The sequence below is a fragment of the Primulina huaijiensis genome, chromosome 17, assembly GCF_012295235.1.
Source record: "Primulina huaijiensis isolate GDHJ02 chromosome 17, ASM1229523v2, whole genome shotgun sequence".
Taxonomy (NCBI): Eukaryota; Viridiplantae; Streptophyta; class Magnoliopsida; order Lamiales; family Gesneriaceae; genus Primulina; species Primulina huaijiensis.
In genome coordinates, this window is record NC_133322.1 from 8,510,974 (window position 1) to 8,534,295 (window position 23,322).

The window sequence follows — 23,322 nt, forward strand, 5'->3', positions numbered from 1 at the left end:
AAATATGATCTCACAAACACATTCAATCACTCCAACTTTCTCTTCTTCTCTAAAAATTATTCTTCATCAAATTTTCGAAGAAAAAAGAAGATGGCTTTCTCAAAGTTATTTTTAATTATTTTGGTTATAATACTCACGAATCTTGTATTTATCGGAGAATATCTTCCTCGTGTGTTTTCTTTATTTTTACAAATGCTTGTATTTGTTTTTTATCCATTACTTTGTATTGCAATATTCATTAACTAATAAAATGCATCATAATTTTTTTAGTACCACCATGTCAAACTTGACAAAGCTCGAACTTGTTGCACTCGACATTACGGGAAAAAATTATATACCATGGACTCTCGATGTAGAAATGCATCTTAAGTCATTGGGTCTAAGCGAGACTATTAAAGAAAATGGTATATCTTCATCACAAGAAAAAGCAAAAGCTATAATATTTTTGCGTCGACATCTTGATGAAAGTTTGAAATGTGAATATCTCATCGAAAAAGATCACATGGCTCTGTGTAAAGGATTAAAAGAAAGATTTGAACATATAAGGGAAGTTATACTTCCTACCGCTCATGATGAATGGAATATGTTGAGATTCCAAGATTTTTAGAAAGTAAGTGATTACATGCGATGTATCGAATAATCTCGCAATTAAAATTTTGTGGACATGAGGTTACGGAATCGGAAATGCTTGAAAAAACATTTTCCACATTTCACGTATCAAATATAACTCTACAGCAACAATATAGAATCCGAGGATTTGCGAGATTTTCTGAACTTATCGCATGTCTTCTTGTGGCGGAAAAGAACAATGAGCTATTAATTAGAAATCATCAGTCCCGACCCACTGGATCAACAGCATTTTCAGAAGTAAATGATGTAAGTAAAAATGAAATTAAACCTGAAAACCAAAATCAAATTCAAAGACAAGGTTTTGGTCGAGGTCGTGGTCGTCGACATGGACGTGGACGTGGACGTGGAAGTGGTCGTGGTCGTGGTCGTGGACGCGGTCGTGGTTTTTAAAATAATTGAGATGGTTACTCCTATAACTCATCTCAAAAGAGCGTACCAAACCATCCACTGAAAATACATCATGAGAATATGAGTGTTAATGAGAATCACTCAAAAAGATTTGAAAGTTCTTGTTTTAGATGTGGTACTCCAGGACATTGGTCCCGTATTTGTTGAGTCCCTGAGCACATTTGTAAACTTTATAAAGAATCAATAAAGGGGAAAGAAAAGGAGACCAACTTCACTGAACACAGTGAACTTTTGAGTGATTCAACTCATTTTGATGCTAGAGATTTTCTGATTGATTTCTCGGATAATGATCAATTTGCTGGTGGAATAAATATGTAAAATAGTTTATTTTTCATGTACTTGTATGATAATGTTTTATCATGTGTATTGTATTGTATTTTATTTTTATAGATGTATTGTCAGTAATTTTATTTCATTGCATATTTTTTTTTGAAGTTCAAATATGAAAAACGCTATGAACAAAGTTGAAGTTTGCATACCTGATAGTGGTACAACGCACACTATCCTCCGAGATAAAAGATATTTCTTGGAACTAAAACCAACAAAAACAATGGTGAATACAATAGCATGTCATGTAGACTTGATTAAAGGTTGTGGTAAAGCACAATTTTTGTTATCTAATGGTAAAAAATTTTGATAAATGATGCTTTGTATTCACCATCGAAAAGAAATTTGTTGAGTTTTAGTGATATATATTTCCATGGGTATGATACTCAAACAATAAATGAAGAGAATGAGAAATATATGTGTCTTATCACATATAAATCAGGAAAGAAATATGTGATTGAAAAACTACCAATGCTCCCCACTGGATTGCATTATACACATATAAGTCCCATTGAATCAAACATGGTAGTTGATAATTCTTCAATATTAACCAATTGGTATGATCGATTAGGACATCCTGATTCAACAATGATGCGAAGAATTATAGAAAATACACATGGTCATCCGCTGAAAGACCAGAAGATATTTTAGAATAATAATTTTCAATGTAAAGCATGTTTTCTTGGAAAACGTATTATAAGACCATCACCAGCCAAAATCCAAACTGAATCACCAATGTTTCTTGAACGTATTCAGGGTGATATTTGTGGACCAATACATCCACCATGTGGACCATTCAGATACTTTATGGTATTGATTGATGCCTCCAGCAGATGGTCACATGTATGTTTATTGTCAACTCGAAATGTTGCATTTGAAAGATTACTTGCTCAAATAATAAAATTGAAGAATCAATTTCTCGATTATACAATCAAGAAAATTAGACTTGATAATGCTGGTGAATTTACTTCTCAGACTTTCAATGATTATTGTATGTCTACAGGAATCATTGTTGAGCATCCTGTTGTTCATGTACATACACAGAATGGATTGACTGAATCATTTATTAAATGTCTGCAAATGATTGCTAGACCAATTATTATGAAAACAAAGCTCTCTATTTCTATATGGGGACATGCAATTTTACATGCTGCAGCATTAATTCGCATCATACCAAGTGCATATCATAAATACTCCTCATTGCAGCTTGCATTTGGTAAAGAATCAGACATTTCTCATCTGAAAATTTTTGGATGTATAGTGTATGTGCCTATTGCACCACAGCAACGAAAGAAAACGGGACCTCAAATAAAGATTGGAATTTATATCGGTTATGATAGTCCATCAATCATTCGATATCTTGGAACTCAGACAGGCGACGTGTTCACAGCACGTTTTGCTTATTGTCATTTTAATGAGGAAATCTTCTCAATGTTAGGGGGAGAACAAAAACATACAGAAAAAGAAATTACATGGTATGTATCATCATTGTTACATCTGGATCCAAGAACAAAACAATGTGAAAAAGATGTACAGAAAATTGTGCACTTGCAAAGAATAGCAAATCAAATACCAGATACATTTGCAGACACAAAAGGGGTAACTAAATCATATATACATGATGCACATGCCCCTGCTCGAATTGAAATTCCAAAGAAACAAATTGAAGATACTCATGATGTCATTAAACGCCGGAAGCGTGGAAGGCCAGTCGGTTCCAAGGATAAAAATCCTCGAGAAAGAAAATTCATAGAGAAACACGATGATAACAAAATAAAGAATGATGTTCCTGAATAAACACATGATGATCACAAAATAAAGAATGATATTCTTGAAGAAACACATCATGATGAAAATGTTCTGTCAGAACCACAAACTGACGAGAATCATGAAATCTCTATCAATTATATTAATACTAGAAAAATATGGAACCGAAATGATATAGAAGAAATTGATGATATATTTTCTTATAATGTGGCAATCGACATCATAAATGATAATGAAGATCATGAATCAAAATCTTTTGGTGAGTGTAAAAATCGACAGGATTGGTTAATATGGAAAGATGCCATGCAAGTTGAATTGGATTCGCTAAATAAACATAATGTTTTTGGACCTATAGTCCTTACACCCGAATGTGTAAAACTTGTTGGATACAAATGGTTTTTATTCGAGAGCAAAATGAGAAAAATGAAATAGTAATATATAAAGCTCGACTTGTTGCACAAAGTTTTTCTCGAAGACATTGAATTGATTATGAAGAAACGTATTCTCCCGTGATGGATGCAATTATGTTTCGGTATTTGATTAGCTTGACGGTATCTGAAAATTTAGAAATGCGTCTTACGGATGTTGTTACAGCTTACTTATATGGATCACTTGATAGTNGAAAATCCCTGAAGGATTTAAGATGCCTAAAGCACAAAGTTCAAAACCCAGATAATGTTATTCTGTGAAATTACAAAGATCATTATATGGGTTAAAGCAATCCGGCTGAATGTGGTATAATCGGCTAAGTGATCACTTGATGAAAAAGGAATATGTAAATAATTCAATATGTCCTTGTGTTTTCATTAAGAAAACAACATCCGGATGCGTAATTATTGTTGTATATGTTGATGATTTAAACACATTGGAACAAATAAAGAAATTCAAGAAGTTGTGTCATACTTGAAGGAATAATTTGAAATTAAGGATCTTGGAAAAACAAAGTATTGTCTGGGTTTACAAATTGAATAAAAAAAATGTGGAATATTTGTTCACCAGAAAAATTATACAGAAAAGATCCTTAAACGTTTTAATCTGGATAAATCAAATCCTTTATGTACTCCAATGGTTGTTAGATCATTAAACATAGAAAAGGATCCATTCCGTCCATGTGAAGATGATGAAGATATTCTTGGTCCAGAAGTACCATATTTAAGTGCTATTGGTGCTCTTATGTATCTTACAAATTGTACAAGGCCTGATATATCTTTTGCCGTAAATTTATTGGCAAGATTTAGCACATATCCAACAAAGAGATATTCGAACGGAATTAAACATATATTCCGTTATCTACGAGGAACGACAAACTTGGGACTTTTGTATTCAAAAGATGCTAATCCAAGTATAATTGGTTATGCCGATGCTGGATACTTATCTGATCCACACAAGGCACGTTCCCAAACTGAATATGTATTTACTAATGGTGGCACTGCAATTTCTTGGCGTTCACAGAAACAAACACTCGTAACAACTTCATCAAATCATGCCGATATTATTGAACTACATGAAGCAAGTCGTGAATGCGTGTGGTTAAAATCAATGACCCAACATATCCAAATCTCATGCGGATTATCATTCGATGAGAGCCTATGATACTATATGAAGATAATGCTGCATGTGTTGCTCAAATGAAAGAAGGATACATAAAAAGCGACAGAACTAAACATATTCCTCATAAGTTCTTCGCATTCACCAAGGAGCTTGAGAAGAATAAATATATTGATGTTCGTTACATTCAATCAAGTAAAAATTCGTCAGATCTCTTCACAAAGGCACTTCCTACGACAATATTCAGAAATCACATATATAATATTGGGATGCGCAATATACGAAATTTGTGAAGAATTGTTCATGTCAACATGAGGGGGATTTTACGTGATTACACTCTTTTTCCCTTACTATGGTTTTTATCCCAATGGGTTTTTCTTAGTAAGGTTTTTAACAAGACGTTATAAAAACAAGTAATGAAGACAATCATTGTATTATGATCATCATCACAAGGGGGAGTGTTGAAAATGTGAAAAATATTTGTGTTGAAAATTATAATGTTGAATGTTGAAAATTAGGTAAAATTAGGTGTTGAATATTGAAAATTAGTGTGTGATGTTGTATCTAATGATGAAATTGTTTTTGGATTGTTTTCCAAAGAAATCCTATAAACAGGTCTCCATTTGTAAAGATTTGAGACAATCGAGTTTAGAAAAAAATATTATAAAGTGTGTAGTGTGATAATTTTGAGAGTTTGAGATTTTTATTTTTTCCCGAAAATTTTTACTTTTTCATAACACAGAGGACGATTTTGTTATTTCATAATGAAAATTCTCAAAAACTCATATGAGACGGTCTCACGGATAAATTTTGTGAAACATATATTTTATATGAAACATCCATGAAAAAATATTACTTTTTATGTCAAATATATTAATTTTTATTTTAAATATGTATAAGATTGATTCGTCTCACGAATAAAGATATGTGAGACCATCTTATGAAAGATCTACTCATGAAAATTATATGAGATTTTATGCAAAATTTCTTACATATAATAATAATAATATTTTTTTTAAGAAATCTTATACATAATATTTTACAATTAAATTATAATTCATCAATTAATTTATTGTAGAGTCATGAAAATGCGCACAAAATTAAGGAGCATGTTGAATAATCCCACGTTGATGATATTTTCAACAAACGAGTAATGACTATGGTCCCATTTTTTTACTTTTTATTTTTTATTTATCAATGAATCATACACGTCAATCTACACACACATGTATCATTATAACATAAAATATATTTTCTCAAAAAAAAAATAATAAAAACATATTCCCTCCATCCCTACAAATTAATATTTACAATTATTTGTTTTTCAAACATATTAAAAAAATTATTAGAAATACAAATACAACCAAATTATTTGGTTTATTTTTATTTAATTAATTCAAAAAATTGTGATATATTTTCCAAAACTTATTTAACAAATATATATTAAATTGTTACTATGAATATAACTTTTTTTTTAACTATGTATATTAAATTGTTACTATGTATATAACTTGGCACAACCAAAATATAACAAATTAACATACGATAACGAGGGTATTTCTTCATCAATTACTCCCTAACACATTGGGATGAGAAATTTATAATATTTCTCTGTTAGTGGTTACGATGTGGTCAATTAACATTTTTTGTTCATCAACATATATGTTAATTTTGATAAATATATGAAAGACCTACATGATCTAATTAATGTTATTGAAATATGGAGAGAAACGCTCTCGATATAACATAGACTAACCCCATTATAGAATCACTTGCTTGAATCTACTCCTATAACCAAATGAAATTACCAAGGTTCTAAAAAGCGTGAAGCGCCCTGAAGCGCGGATGTCGAGCTCCGAGCTTTTCAAGCTTAAGCGAGATTAGCACGAGCTTAAGCGTGAAAAGCGTTTTTTATCTTTAGTGTAATTGTAATTATCTCAAACCAATAAATAGATAAAATAATACATAAATATGATAAATTTAAGTCTGATGCATTATAAAAGCAAAAAAATTTCAAAATTACAATCTTTATTTGTTTTTGCAACTAGACCACATAAAAAATGATAAATATTTGTTAAATCATTGTCAGACACGCTTAATCATAATTAAAATTTAAAAATAAACATCTAAATTATAAACCTAATTTATTATTTTAAAATAAAAAAAAATAACTTCAAAATAAAAAAAATTAAAAAATAAACGGATGCGATTAATTGTACTTAAACACATTTAATTAAACACCTTAATTACGCTTAATTCGATCAAACTACAGTTTGATCGCTTTTTCCTCTTTTCTCTGAAAGCGGGGCGTTTTTGTCAAGCTTCAAGCTTAGAACACTGGAAATTACTCATCAATCTATAACACCTTAATTTAAAAAAACCCTCAACGTCCCAAAGCAAAGCAAGCAAGCATGGTGAGTTTATTAGTTCAGCTTGTCCTAGCTAGGATGATCAACTATTTTTGATAGTGTGTGTTTATTTTTTCTACAAATTTTTTTTATAATTTACTATATCAAATTTTAGTTTTACTCGTTTATTTTTCCATATTTTGCAATTTTAGTTAATTTTTTATTTGGATTGCTAACGTGATAATGTAAATGTCAATGACATATACATCATGTTCGTTTAAAAAAAATTAAAATCGAAAAAAAAATTACAAACTAAAAATATAAGTGATTTAAATCACAAAAAAACAAATAAAAGTTTTAAAACTCAATTGATGTTGATTGCAGTGGGTAGAAAATATATATTAAATGAATACTGGAGATGATAGTTGTTTGACGGAGTTGTGATTGATGATGATCGTAGTACATACTGACAACTTCTAAGGACATTACTCAATTAATCAAGAGCTTCCGAAGAATTGAAGACGGAGACGACATCAGTTCTATGGAGCAAATCGAAAATAATTATTAGAAAATTGCGAGTAATGACAGAATATCACCATTCAATGTTAATATATAACCTTTTTCAATCAATATATTCTTATGTGGAATATTATTCATGGGAACTGTATCTATCTATTCACAAAAACTTGTGTGAAATTATTTTACGGGTCGTTTTAATGAGACGGATCTCTTATTTGGGTCATATATGAAAAAGTATTACTTTTTATGCGAAGAGAATTATTTTTTGTTGTGAATATGAATAGAGTTGACCCGTCTTACATATTAAGATCCGAGAGATGGTCTCACATGAGATCCACTCCTATCTATAATATGTTGTTATTAAATTTAACAATTCATATTGATTACTTTTGGTCCGTAGTTTTACTCTTTCTAATATTTATCAGCAAACTTTGTTTATGTGTTTTTTTCGATTTTTTTTTTTTCAATTTATCTGTAATTTATGTTATAAATTTTATCTAATTTATAATTATTATGTTATAATAAAATAATATATATACATATATATATATATATATAAATATATATAACTCAATTATAAAAATATCACACAAAATAATCGAAAGAAGATGCTTTATTATTACCATAACATACCATTTTATTACAGCAAATTATTGAAGAAATCGGAATTTGAATTGGATTTCCTCCAAGAAAAAGGAAAGTTAGATTACACTGAAACACATTACTAAAAATAATCAGCCTGGAGGAGAGGAGCACAGAATTAAGTAAAATCAAAGCCCCGAGGAAAACGGAAAGCCGGTGGCCGGCAGCCAGGATGCACCGGCAATAAATCTCCCAACCGTGAACGGCTGCGCCTCCGCCGCGCTGGTCAGAACCCTGAACCCTTTCCACGTCACCCTGTTCGCCGTCGACGCCCCCGCACCCGTGTTCTGATATTCCGCGTAGAACAGTGTGTTAAGCGCGAAATTTCCATTCCATGGATACCACCCCGCTGGGTTTATGACATCGCTGATCTCAGACTGCATAACCACCGTCCGGGAATACTCCTTCCACGGCCTGCCCAGGTACGTGGGGAAGTTCCGCTGCACGGGTTTCAGATCGGAGGTGGCGCCGATCTTGCAATTCTGGATGACGATGCCGGTGTTCTGGTTCGGGTCGTCGCGGCCATGGGCGGTGACCATGTTGCGCTGGCCGGAGTTGGGGCGGCGGGCGTGAATATCGCATCTCTGGAGCACCACGTTGGCGTTTCCGAATATGAAGTCGACGGTACCGGCGATGAAGCAGTCGACGTAGAATTGACGGAGCGAGTGGGTGTAGAGGGTGTCTTGGTAGGCGAGAATGTCACATCTGTAGAAGGCGCAGAGGTCGGCGTTTACGCGGAGGGCCACCGCCTGGTGCTTCGACGGCCCCGCCGTGTTCTGGAAGGAGATATCTCGGGCCAGGAATCCACTTCCGACCACCGCTGCATGCAAAATATCATTTTTATCCGTCAAATTTTTTTCATGAGATCGTTTCACTAAACTGAGTGTGATTGGAAATTCTAATTTTAGATTATTAATAAATGAATTTAAATAATCATATACTAAAAAAATAAACAAAATTACTTATTGATATTGAAATGACAATTAAATGTATTAATATTATTTTAAATTTTTTTCCCTAAAATTAATTTTTAATCCATTTTCTATTATTTGATACAATAATTATTTTATATTAAACTTTTTACCCCTCTTAAAAATACTTAACCGAATTCATTATATTTTAATATTTTATTTTAAAATCTCTTTGAAAAAATAATTGGCAAAAACGCCGACACGTTTCCCAAGATTAATGGCTTAATTATTGAAAGGGCCTTTACAGGTAATATTCGCAAGTAAAGATTAAGATAGCAAAAAAACAAATCTTTACTGACCCACAGTGGCGGAGTTGAAGGTGGTGCTGCCGTCAACGACGTTCCGGCTCGCCGTGATGATGGTCGTTGTCCGCCCATCTCCGACGAACATCAGGTTCCTTTTACTCCTCGGAATCTCCACATTCTCTCTGTAAACCCCAGCTTTAATCCTGATAACATACCTCTTGCTGCTACTTGACGGGGCCGCCGCCACCGCAGCCGAGACTGTCCGGTAATTCCCACTCCCATCTGCAGCCACCGTTACGTCTGGGGTCACCGTAGACGACTGCAGCAAGCGTCTGTCTCCGGCGGATAACCACGCGGGCCACTGGCTATCCTCCCCGAGCTTCCTTCCTTGAGCAGAATCGTGGGAGTTGGGAAATTTATTGGCCGCGATTTCTGTGTCTGACAAGTTCTTGATTATGGCCAACACATTACTACAAAGCCGGAAAACGTGCATTTGACCCTTGATGAGGGCCTTGCGGACCTTTTCATCGGCTTCATCGTGTGAGAATCCATCCAGGCAAGAATCTTGATTCGTCTGCGCGGCGCTCAGTAAAGTTTCCAGGTTTTCTTTATGTTCGGCCAAGGAATAATTCTTGAATCCGTAGTTCTTCAGCTCAGCCTCTGACTGGCGAAGCTCCTCCAGCGTGTCGTCGATCATTTCCAGGCAATCATGCAGCGCGGTCTTCTCCCGCCGCGTCAGGGATCGGCGGGCGGCGGTTTTTTCGATGGTGAAGTAGTTCCTCTCCACGGTGTAGATGGTGTAGTTCAAGGCAGTCAAGAGCACATCTTTGCTGCTCTTTATGACGAGGGACGCGGCCGTCGCGGCGGCGTGGACGGTGGAAACGCAGAGATCCGGGTACAGTGTGGCTGCGCAAGTGGACTTGACCACCGCCTGCATTTCTGCGCCGCCGCCGTGGGTGGCATTCTTTCGGGTTTGGATAACTGTGGTGGCTACAATGGCCACAACTAGTAAAGATGCGAATGCTCCTATAATGAGTAGCTTTCTCTTCTTTGTAAGCTTCTTTTGTGAGTGCGAGTTATCCATTTTCTGAGCAGAAATTGGTTTTGCAAAGAAGATAAAAAGGGCTGAGTTTGCAGGAACACATGTCGCTTGCCTTCTAGTTTATACATGTGAGCAATGCGAGAGTCCAACAAATAAATATATATATATATATATATAATAATTACAAAAAGTAATCAGTGATATTACTACGATTGGCCAGAGTTTCATGAGATCAACGGTGGTCGGTCTGATTGGTAAAATATATATATGAGAACAGTTTATTAAATTTTTGGAGTGTCAACCGTAACCATCTTTTGCCGGAGTGACACTTTAATAATTAGTATAAAATTTTGATATAGCTTAATGTCATTTAATAATGAATACAAAAATTATATGATTGGTTGACAACATATTAAAAATATATTATATATATAAAAAAATAAATTTTTGTAGTGTCAACCGAATTTATCTCTATATCCATAGTTGAAGTGAAACTCATATAGTGAATTTAAAATTTTGATATAATTTATCATATTCACCATATTAATGTCACGATAAACACATAAATTATATAATTGGTGAACAACATATTAAAAATATTATATATATATATATATGTATTTAAATGTATATATTCATGGATATAAAGCGACAACGGTCATGAAAAATTGACTTAAATTAATTTTTTTTATAAATCAAAGTAAATTTAATGCATATTCTCTAAATCAATATTTTATCAATATCATAAATAATACGTGTGGGGACCCGACGCTAATCATATTCTTAATCGTCATTAGGACTAATTAATCAATTATAATAAACAGGGTCTAAATTTTTTTTTTTAATATAATATCAAATGCGGAACGTAATGAAATCACTATATTATACATATCAGTATAAACGTAAAGTACAAGTCTTGTACTATATACAATCATTTACAAACTAAGGTTCAACTACTAAAGATCAAGTGTTCAACCCTATCTCAGATCACGTCCGTAGTCTCCACTCTAATCACGATCTCTCTCATCATCTCCTCAACCCTGAACCTGTCACACCTGTTGTCATGCACACATACAAACACGACAACAGCCGGATAACTCCAGTGAGAATAAATCCCAGTATAAATCAACGAAACATGCAATCATATAATTAAGATAAAGCATGAAGCAGATATCAGATATATATCAAAATCTGAAACATAATTAATATCAAACTATTAATCATACTCGTGACTCCACGACTCAGACTAGACTCAATCCTAGTCTAGGGATCCCGGTTTCCAGACGTTGGTATTCCTATATCGACCAACAGTAATAGAAGAAACTCCGATTCTATCCACGTCGATATAACCAAACATCCAGTGTCTTGACCTATCCGTCACAGACTGTGGCACTATCGCCAATACACTATCTTGTGACATCGTGCAATGTGCCCGTGGCGATCCCGCCACTATCAGGTACTTCTATCACAAGATCACTCGTCTAATATTCGTCTAACACATGCTCTCTATACATCAATAGAACAAGCATATCAAATCAAATCAATGCAAATAATAACAAATAGTATGTGATTTAGGGAAACACAAGTATATCCTACTTGTGTCGATCTCCCAATACCACATTGACTTATACCTTTCGTTTGTAGTCTCGGTCTAAAGCAATTGAAGTTCTGAACTCAAGACTGTCTCTGTAAATCTGAAACGATATATCAAGAATCATAATATCAATATTCCATTCACAATTCAATACCGAATCTGATCAATCTGGATTTAATTCAAAATCAACGGCATAACGGTATCATCCCGATATTCCCGTCAATACCATATCAACAGATATCAATTACCAATCATAACCCATATCCAATACAATCTGTAATCAATCCATAATCCAAATCTATTCAATTTCAATCAATATAATCTGAAAAATCATAACAATTCCATACTCAATCTGTTCTTCGATCTGACTTCGATTCTACGATGTCTAACATGTCAAGAACATCATATATGAATCTTATTCAATTCTGACAATAGCATAATTTCAACACATAGCAAAACGTAACAAAACTTACGTCCGTATGAAGCCTGCGTCGATAGAAACAGAGTACTGAAGTCAGATTCAAGATCGGACAGACGGATCTTCCGCAAACTTCAAATTTCTAAAAAAAAAGGCGTAAAGATTTTCTATAACAATATCTCCACTTCTGCTGGTTCTGAGGGAAGAAACGAAGAAATCTTCTATATATATTTATATGTTGCATGTCAAAGTACGTGTGGCTCGCTCTTGGTGCAGCACGTCTCGCGCATATGCGCGACCATCACCGGCGCATATGCGCGAGACCTACGGGTCTCGGCGCTTGGCTTCTCGGCCGCTCGCGCATATGCGCGCCCTTCTCGGCGCACATGCGCCACAATCTCTGGCATCAACATTCTGAAATCCAGCCTCTCGCGCATATGCGCGAGAAGTTCTGTCTCGCACATACAGCTCCCGAACAACTGGCGCATATGCGCGCACCACTTTCGCGCATATGCGCCAGAACCTCTGGCCTCACTTTCCTCTTACTCATACATGATATCCATTCATGCCTCGGAATGGTCCGTCTATCATCATATCAATTTATCAATAAATCATCTCAGATTAACAGGATAAAAATCTCGGCCATTATAATACGAATATTTTTAGTACTAATTATGCTGGAATTGAATGAATCCGAGCAGTTGTAATGAAAATAAAAATTAGTTATATATAGTTCATGATCTCGTAACAAAAGTTTGTGATTAAAATCTCAAATCTATTTTTTATTTAAAAAGAAATAACTCCAATCCAAAATAATTAAATCCGTTCCTTACTCAAAGAGAAAGAACTCCAATCCAAAATAATTAATGGGATAGTACTTCGAATCAAGATCCAATTTATAAATGAACTGTAAATTATACTTTTTTTTATTTGGAAAAATGGAGAAAATTTTCTATAATGAAAGGCTGGCTTCTGGAGTAGCTTGTCAATTATTGACAAGCTATCTACCAAAGTCCAATTTGTACTACCTCCCTTTTGTTTGATACCTAACTTACAAATTATTACAATTTATTTAACAAATATAATTATATAATAAACATAAAATACATAATTTTTTTACAATATATGCCTCCTTTTTGTTTTTTAATGTATTTACCTCCTTTTTTAATACCATATTTGTAATATGCTGTCGGATTATTTAGATTAATTCTCAAAATAAATTTTAGGTATTCGTTTGACAATTTAATTCCCAATGATATAATCTTAAATATAAATACCAAAAATATTATTTAATATCATTAATTTTTTTTAATTAAAAAATATATGTTTTTCCCAGTTGTATAAACAAATCAATCTGAATATATATTTGTTGTAATAATTTCATATTGTAAAAGGATGAAAAGGGATAGTAACAAATTTTCAGATACAAGGGAAATAAATTTGGTAATTAATTGAACGAGCTAAAAAATGTCTAAAATTTCAGGTAATGTTTTGTTTTTCCTTAATTTCTTAACATGAACATTGTATATGTTAAGATAATGGACTTAATTCTAACTCAACCTCAAAAACTAGTTCTTGATAGAAATATTATTCAAGTCCATATATACAACTCCAAAAAACTTAATTCAGTCGATGTGAGACATTTAACACACTCATCATGCTCATGAATGAACAATTGATGCATGAAGTTTTACTAAATATTATCGGGTGGCTCATAAGAGCAGTCTCTCATATAACGGTGAGTTTGAGCTCTAATACAATGTTAAGATTATAGACTTGTGTCTTAATTCATCTCCAAAAGTTAGTTCAAAGGGAGATTATCTTGTTCAACACATAACAATGGATTTAAGCTCTGATATGTTAAGATAATAGGCTTGAGCCTAACTCCACCCCAAAAGCTAGCTTTTGGGTGGAGTTAGGTCAAAGTCCATGATCTTAACATAATGTCAGAGTTCTAGCTCACCGTTATGTGTTGGACTACCTTTATGGGTCACCCACTAATGTCTTGTAAAACTTCATGTCTTAATTGTTCATTTCTAGGCTTGATGGATTGTGTTAAATGTCTCAATAATTTGTATTAAGTTTTTTAGAGTTGTTTATGTTGGGTGCAATAATTGTCCCTGCTTGGTAGAGCGGTCGAACCGTGGTGCTTGAGCTGCTGTTCGGTTTAAAAGATTTGAGTTACATCATTACCACCAGCTATAACTTTGGGTAAAACGGCAAGCGCTCGGTCCTACAATTGGTATCAGAGCCAAGGTCACGGGTTTGATTCTCATTGATTGGAAGGAGTGCAATTATTGAGAGGGAGATTGTTGGATACAATAATTATCCTTGCTTGGTAGAGCGATCGAACCGTGATACTTGAGCTGCTGTTCGATTTAAAAGATTTGAGTTGCACCATCACCACTAGCTATAACTTTTGGTAAAGCGGCAAACGATCGGTCCTACAATTTATATGGATTTGAACAATCTTCTTCTTCTTAAATTAGCTTTTAAGACAAAGTTATACTCAAATCCATGATCTTAACAATATAATGTTTGTTTTATTTCTTGAAAAAAGAATAAATATTCAATTATATATGAAACGACATGTAAAAATGTGAGGAACTTTTAAACTTTAAAATATGATGTATTATATTAGAATATAGTAATGAAATTTTTTTTTTAAAATAATGAATACATTTTGAATAACGAAATTTAGTTGAAAGATACTTTCGGGACTGGAAAGTAACATATTGCAGATAAAATGGTAATATATTTATTTCCATCATCCAATTAAGATGAAAAAGAATATTCAAGAATAACATCAAACATATCCTAAAATTTTATAACATAACATTTTTCAAAAAAAGAATCCATTCGAGAATTCTATTTAAATGTTTCGATCCCGTGAATTTAGCAAGATCTCAAATGCCCCAAATTTAAGGAATGAAATCTTTTGCTTCATGTTGTGCTAATTTTTATGATACACAAATATATTAATAATTCATATTATGTACAGATTACATGCCAAATCATAAAATTTTATATTTGTGTGGCAGAAAATATAGAAAAAAATATGATATAGGATTTCTTATAGAGCCTAGTTTTTTTTTATTAAGTCTTTTATGAGATGATCTCACAGATTTATATCCGTGAGACGATTTATATCCGTGAGACGTCGGTCTAGATCTAGAATAAAAATAATATTTTTTTTACTTTAAAAGTAATACTTTTGAGATTAAAAATAATAAATTTTAATGGGACGTATCTGATATTAAATTGATGTCCTCATAAAAGTTTTTGTACTTTTTTTTAAAGAATACATATGGATTGGATGAAATATAGTCGTTACAGTAAAATGGTTTAATTATAAATGCAAATTTTATTTTATATAATACAAATAATCTTATAAATAGATAATATCAAATATATGTTCTTCATATATATAATTACTTAATAATATTATTAATGGGTCCGGACAACTCAAGAAGTCGCATGGGATTCATTATTGCCCGGAAAGATTCTTAAAAAAAGGGAACAGAGTTTATAAAGCCAGCTACCCCCAGCAAANTATTGATAAATATTTCGATCTTCTTAATTCCAAGAAAAAGAAAAATGGAGAAGCCGATAATATTCTCTTTAATTATGCAACATAAAAAAATAAATTTTACACCTGATAAAGATGGTAATACTCCATTTGATCCTTAATGTTTTAGGCAATCATCTTTCTTTTTAGTGATCTAAAATAAATTATAATCTTTTTTGTTTAGATATTTGTCCTATTTTAGTCTGAATTCTAATTTGACCCAATGTTTTACTTTTTATTTAATTTATTTCAATTAAATTTTTTTAGCTCATAATACTTACTTTTTGGGCAATTTTTTTAAATTCAATCATATTTCTTTTTAGCTAATTATCATAGCTTGAAACACAATATATACTGAAATATTACAAAATTTACTCTGAAAGAAATTGAAGTGAATGGTCAATGTCTTCACCTTTTATATATATAGAGGCCCTTGATGGGTTTGAAATTTAGACTTGGTTAACATTATTGCTTCCCGGTTATTGCGAGTTATTGTTGGTAGCTACTTGTGAATTGACTTTTTTTCTTTTGTCCGCCACTCTTGGTAGTGATTGAGTGGCCTATTGTAAGGCCCGAGATTTTGATTACCGTAATCTGAGATTAATCTGAAGTAATCAAGGTAATTATAGACGGAAAGTATTAGACCGGGAAAGACGAGAAAAGACGCGAAATATGTGCGAGGGCGGTGCTATTCGCGCACATGCGCGACCGGATGCGCACGCATGCGCGGAACGGGCAGAAGACCCCGCGCATATGCGTGGAGTGATGGCGCGCATATGCGCGAGGTATACAGTAGCTGAAGTGTGAATTCCAGAAAACCTCGCGGTGAGGCGCGCATATGCGCGAGTTGCAATATGCCGAGACAGTAGGTATCGCGCATATGCGCGGAGCAAGGGCGCGCATATGCGCGATGCGTCCAGTAGCTAAAGTAAATTTCCAGAGAATGTGGCGCACATGCGAGAAAGACGAACGCGCAGATGCGCGAGAAGCCAAGCGACATGTCCAGAGAACCTCGCGCATATGCGCCGAGGGAAGGCGCGCATATGCGCGAGAGCTGCCGAGATACAAGCGCCGAGACATATGGTCTCGCGCCTATGCGCCGAGCGATGGCGCGCATATGCGCGAGACGTGTTGCGTGAAGGATTATGCCACGTTCTTTAGCCATGCAATTGATATATATAACAGCTGCATTCCTTCAATTCCATAGCAAGGAAATCGAGAGAAGCTCCGGGGAGACTTGCCAAAAATCCTTACGCCTTTTATTGTCAAAATTTGAAGATTACGAAAGATCCGTCCGTCCGATTTTGAATCCGACTTCAGTACTGTGTTTCTATCGACGCAGGCTACAACTGGACGTAAGTTTTGTTACGTTTAGATACGATTTGAAATTATGATATTGTCAGAATAGAATATGAATCATATATGGTGTTTTTGATACAGTAGACATCGTATATTTGAAGTCAGATCAAAGAACAGACTATTTATGTAATTGTTATGATTTTTGGAGTTGATTCGATTTAGATTCGATATCAGATTTGCATTATCGTTGAGATTATGAGTTATACCGATATCGATTATGAGTTCTGGTAGTATATCGGTGATGTTGAGGTTGACGGGGTTATCGAGATTGTATTGTTAGGCCGTCGAAACATCCTTAAATTGATATTGATCAGATTCGGTATTGATTGAGATTGTATCGTTGTATCGTTGACATTGACAGATTATATTGTGATTTGAGTATTGATCAGAACAGGTCTTAAATTGAGTTGTACATTGATATTGTGCATATTGATATTGTCATTGCCAGATTTGGGTATGGACAGATTGGAATGCGAGAGTTCGTCTTCGTCAGACCGAGAAGACAAAGGTATAAATCAATGTGAATCGGGAGATCGACTTAAGTCAGATTGGACTTGAGTTTCCCTAAATCACATACTTGTATGTTATTGTTTTTCATACATTTGTGTCATTTGAATGAATATACTCTGTTTATTGATTTATAGAAAAGCATCGAATAATAGACAGCTATTAAGTGAGAGTCACTGACAAAGGGGCTAGATTGTGACAGAATAGTCACTGGCCATTGCACATTGTCAGAATAGGATTAACTAGTCTTTGGTAGATACGCCAAGACACTGGTCGTTTGGTATATCGATATGCTTCAGATACAGATAGCATCCTTATTATGGATTATTCGATATAGACTAGACCAAAGGCCAGAAATAAGAACGTACCGCCACCGCGAACGGTAGTAGTAGGTGGGAGACTTGTTACGTTCTTATTCACCGGGATCCCTAGATTAGAAATGAGTCGAGTTTGAGTCTGAGAGTCACAGAGTGTGATTCCTTATTTGATATTGAATTATGTTCTTGATTTTGGTACTTGTTTAGAGTATGATTGATAGTTGAGATTAATTCATGTGTTGATTTAGATACATGTTATGTATATCTGATGCATGCTTTTATATTGTTTATAAGACTGCATGTATACTTGGTTTATACTGGGAATGTAATTCTCACCGGAGTTATCCGGCTGTTGTCTAGTTTGTATGTGTGCATGACAACAGGTGGGACAAGATCAGGGTCAAGAAGAGAACGAGACATGACTAGTTAGCGTGGAGATCCGGGCTCAGAAGTAAATTAGGATTCATCACTGATATGTAGTTGGACCTAGTTGAATTATTATAGACAATACAAGATTTGTATGTTTATGTTTAATAAGTATTTCAGATTGAATTTACATTACGTTTCCGCTTTGTATTTTCAAAAAAAAAAAAAAATTTTAAACCCTGTTTATTATCATTGATTAAATTGTCCCAATGATGATTAAGAATATGATTAGCGTCCGGGTCCCCACACATATATTCCATTGATAGAGTGTAGAACCCGATAAATCAGAATACGTACAAGCCATGCATAATTACTATTATTTAAATTAAAATGATTTTTCATGCATTAAATTCATTTCTTTTAATTTTTGAGTTACGATTATTTATTTTACGCAGTAGTTTAGTTTTATCTTTTCGGATAAATAAGCAAGGCAGGACTGGAGTCGGATTATTGAGATAAAATTTAACAGTAAGAAAATATTCCTAAAATTTATTTAAGATAAAGAATGATTTATTTTAATGTAAAAGAAGGTTTAAGGATTTATTTAATTAATTAGAGTTAAGTAGTAAATAAGCCTTTTATGTCCAATAATTAATTAAAAGCCTAAATTAAATTGTGTAACCAATTGGGATAAATTAATCTAGGCCTATTTTATTTAAGAAATTATAACCTAACATGTTAGTAATTAATTTGAAGATCAAGCCACGCCATGCAAGAAAATACTTATCATAAATTAATTTATTAATGCACTAAAATACATATTAATTGTTTAAAATTTTAAGGAGTTAAAATACAAGATTTAAGCAATATTTTACCTTCATTTCTTTAGCAAATTTTCGGCCCCCTTAGAATCAAATCCTTGCATGATTGTCAACTCTCCATTTTTATTCCTTTCCTTATCCTTTCTTGGTAAGATAATTCCCTCACTTTTAATCAACAAAAAATTTTTAATTAAGTAAGATTTCTACCCTTATTTGATAGCAAGAAATCGGCCACTCACTCCTTCAAATGAAATCATATCACACCTCATTTCCTTACCTCTCAAACTTAAGGATAGAAAGATTATCTTGCCATTCAATCCCCATTTATTTTGCAACTTCCTCATTCATTTCCTAGCCTTCTCTCCTCTCCATTCTCTCAAAAATTTCAGAAGAAAACTTCAGAAAAATAGTGACTTGCAAGGAAGAAACAAGAGTGAAAATAAGAAAAGAAAAGGAACTCCGTCTCCGCCGCGCCGTATTTGTCGTATCATTTTGTTTTCTTTTAAACAAAATTCAGGCATGTATATCTTGTTCCTTTCTCTTCAATAAAGTCATATATTTATTTTAAGACATTACATGTACATGATTTAAAAGGCAAAAACCGAAAATATGACAGCAACTTGAACAAAATTCTGCACAGATTTCTTGGCCATCATTTCATGCTTCACGGGTGAATTGTTTTTGTGATTTCAGGGTGTGGCTCGGTTCCAGGAGCTCAAAGCTGCACATAGACACGTACTAGGGTGTGTTAAGATCATGTTGGTTGGTTGGTTCCAGCCCATGCATGTTAGGAAGAGACTTGACTGCAACTTCCCCCATAGTTGCAATATGTGTCTCGAATTTTTGTGATTTGGATGCCTAAGGTGAGGGTTTGGATTGTGGTTGGCCTAGGGCCTATAACCATGGTTAGAACCCTTCCCTAGCATGCCTAGGACGTGACCAAGTCAGCCTTTCAAGGCTTGGTTCATGGTCCAATCGATTTTTGAAACAAAACAAGTGTCTCTCGGTTTCTTTTTCTGTTTTGGGCGAGTGAGTTTCGATTTTATGGTGTTGGGTGGATCTTGGTTGGATTCTAGCCCTTAGCAATGGTTCACACAATACCTCATGATGTCTAGATCAAGCCATGGTTGATTATATGGCCATTGGAGTGACCAAGACAGCAAGTGAAGCATTACTCCCCACGCGTGCGCAGCATGGTTCTCGGGTGGGGGCGTGGTGTTGTTTTGGGTGGTTGCTTGGATTGTGGTTGGCCTAGGGCCCTTAGCCGTGGTTCAAGCCACACCTTAAGATGTTGGTAAGTGGCTCTGGTTGGTGGTTCAAGCCCCAATGACCATTAGCCTTGTAACTAAGCAAAGCAACACAACTGCTGCCACGTTATTTGACAGCAACGTTGTCTTCGGTTCAGAGGTCATGTTCGAGTATTTGGTTGGCTTTTAGCCTGTGGCCTTGGACCGGAAAGTACCTCAATGAGTTAAAAAGGTCATGTTTTTGGCCGTTTGTGATTTGGTTTAGTTTAGAAGTCGTACGAGAAATTACGGTGCAATGTGCCAAAGTGACTCTCGAAAGAGCGTTTCATGATTTTGGCCTCCATGCACAATTTTCGTGTATTACAGCCCTAAGGTTATGTTTTCCAATATTTTAGGTGTATTTTAATCATGACTAAACGATGGTTTGATGTTGGTTCGGGTTGGTACGAAGTCATGGTTGGATACTAAGTTTGTTGGGCGTAATTGTCTCGTTTTTGGTTCGGTTATGAAGTGTTGGTCAAGTTGAGATTATTTGCATGTTTCTCACGTTAGAATTAGGTCACAGCGAGCCTGGGAACGATCCAACTCATTCGATAAAACATGATTATAATTATATTACGTGCATAAAAATATAAAATGTTTATTTTTGAGATATATGCGATATGTCTTGTGGCCACCTTACGCTTATGGGATTGCTTCACCCGGTGACTTACGCCCGGTTTATGATTATGTATGGGTACGGATATCAAGTCCAAGGGCTGTGATGATCTCTACCGCCCAGTATACTGTGGTTTAGTCTGATCAGGCGCTTACGTTCATGATATGTTACGGGCCACTTGCGTAGAACATTATCTCTACAAAAAAATTATGATATGCCATTTTGTGACAGGGCTCTATCGAGCAAACATTTTACGTACGGTTTTTCAGATATGCACGTATTTATAATTACTCATGACACGATTTTCACGTTACGCTTTACGATATGATATTTTTACATTGCATGCGATTTTATGATATTTACTTGTTATTCACGATATATACATGCTGAGTCTTTATACTCACTAGACTTGATTGTTGTAGGTACTGATGAGGTCGGGACCGAGGGCGGGGACCAGTGAGCCAGCTTGGGTCAGCAGTAGTAGGAACCCGAGTACCTCATGCTTCAGTTTATTTATCTTTTTATGCTCAAACTCATTTTTACCTTGTTGAAATATTTTTAAGTTGTGGTTTGAAAACAACATTTAGTTCCGCTGCTATTTTACAATTAAATCTTTTGATTAGTTTATTTTATGAATGAGGCATGTTATTTATTTAGAGAGAAAAATTTTAAATAATTCCGTAAATTTACAAATACGAAATACGGGCCTCTACAGTTGGTATCAGAGCCTATGTTCTTGTAAAGGGTTGTACTACTACTCACCTCGAGAAGCTCATGAAGTCACGTCTTCGGTCTGTAAGTTTTATGTTTATGCATTTCGTTTAAAGCATGAAATATTTTAAAATCATATTTTCTTGAAATGTTTTATGTCAAGATTATGATTATGCCGTACTTATTTAAATTTAAAGAAATAATAGAAATTATGCATGTTGGTTACGTATGGGTTGTATGTATGAAACAGTATGCCTCCTAGACGCATTCCTGAGCGCATGAGAGATGATGAGCCTCGTCATGAGGATGGTGCGGATCATAGGCAGGAGAGAGATGCACCACCGGACATGAACTCCCAGATGTTAGCTGGGATGACTCAGTTCTTCGCACAGTTTGCGGGGAACAATGCTGTGGGAACCAGACAGATGGGAACTGAGGCTACCTATGAGCGGTTCATGAAGATGAGACCAAAGGAGTTCTCAAGGATGGCAGATCCCATGATTGCCGAGGGCTGGATTAAGTCCCTCGAGGTTATTTTCGAGTTCATGGAGCTTGGAGACGAAGATAGGGTTCGTTGTGCAACCTATCTGTTTAGAAGAGTCGCCCGCTTGTGGTGGGAAGGAGCATCCGTAGCCTTGAATTTGGCTACTCTGAGCTGGACGCTCTTTACAGAGGTATTCTACTCTAAATATTTTAATGACGAGGTGCGTTCCAGATTGACCAGGGAATTCATGACCCTGAGGCAGGGAGACATGACTGTTACAGAGTTTATCCGTAAGTTTGAGAGGGGTTGCCATTTTGTACCCCAGATTGCAAATGATGGCGGAGCCAAGTTGAGGCATTTTCTGAATGGTCTACGGCCGATCTTGTGCCGTGATGTTAGGGTGGCTGGCCCTACTACTTATGATGTCGCTGTCTCCAGAGCTTTAGCTGTAGAACAGGACCAGAATGATATTGAGAGGGACCGCCAGGACAAGCGACCAGTCCAAGTGCCGCACCGCCCTCCTCAGCAGTAGTATCAGAATAGGAAGCCTTTCCACGGCCCACCCAGGAACAGAGGACAGCAGTAGCAGAGACGTGCAGTCCTGAGGACGACGGAGTATCCAGTCTGTGCCAAGTGCTCACGCCGCCATACTGGAGTGTGTAGGTATGGTTCGGGGAAGTGCTACAAGTGTGGTAGTCCTGACCACTTGTTGAAGGAGTGCCCTCAAGGGAGTCTGCCTACCCAAGGCAGAGTTTTTGCCCTCCATGCAGCGGCGACGAACCCAAAGACGATGCTCATGACATGTATCTTAAAGCTTTAAGTTGT

The 23,322-nt window shown here is 35.1% G+C and overlaps 1 protein-coding gene across 1 annotated transcript; it reads right to left on the bottom strand.

Moving 5' to 3' along the window:
• Window positions 1-8,142: 8,142 nt before the first annotated feature.
• On the bottom strand, window positions 8,143-10,578 carry LOC140962965 (pectinesterase-like). The gene is made up of 2 exons (XM_073422107.1): window positions 9,460-10,578; window positions 8,143-9,009 (listed from the first exon to the last, which is right to left on the bottom strand). The coding sequence occupies exons 1-2, from the start codon at window positions 10,487-10,489 to the stop codon at window positions 8,318-8,320; spliced, it is 1,722 nt and encodes a 573-aa protein (XP_073278208.1). The 5' UTR covers window positions 10,490-10,578; the 3' UTR covers window positions 8,143-8,317.
• Between the last annotated feature and the right edge of the window lie 12,744 nt (window positions 10,579-23,322).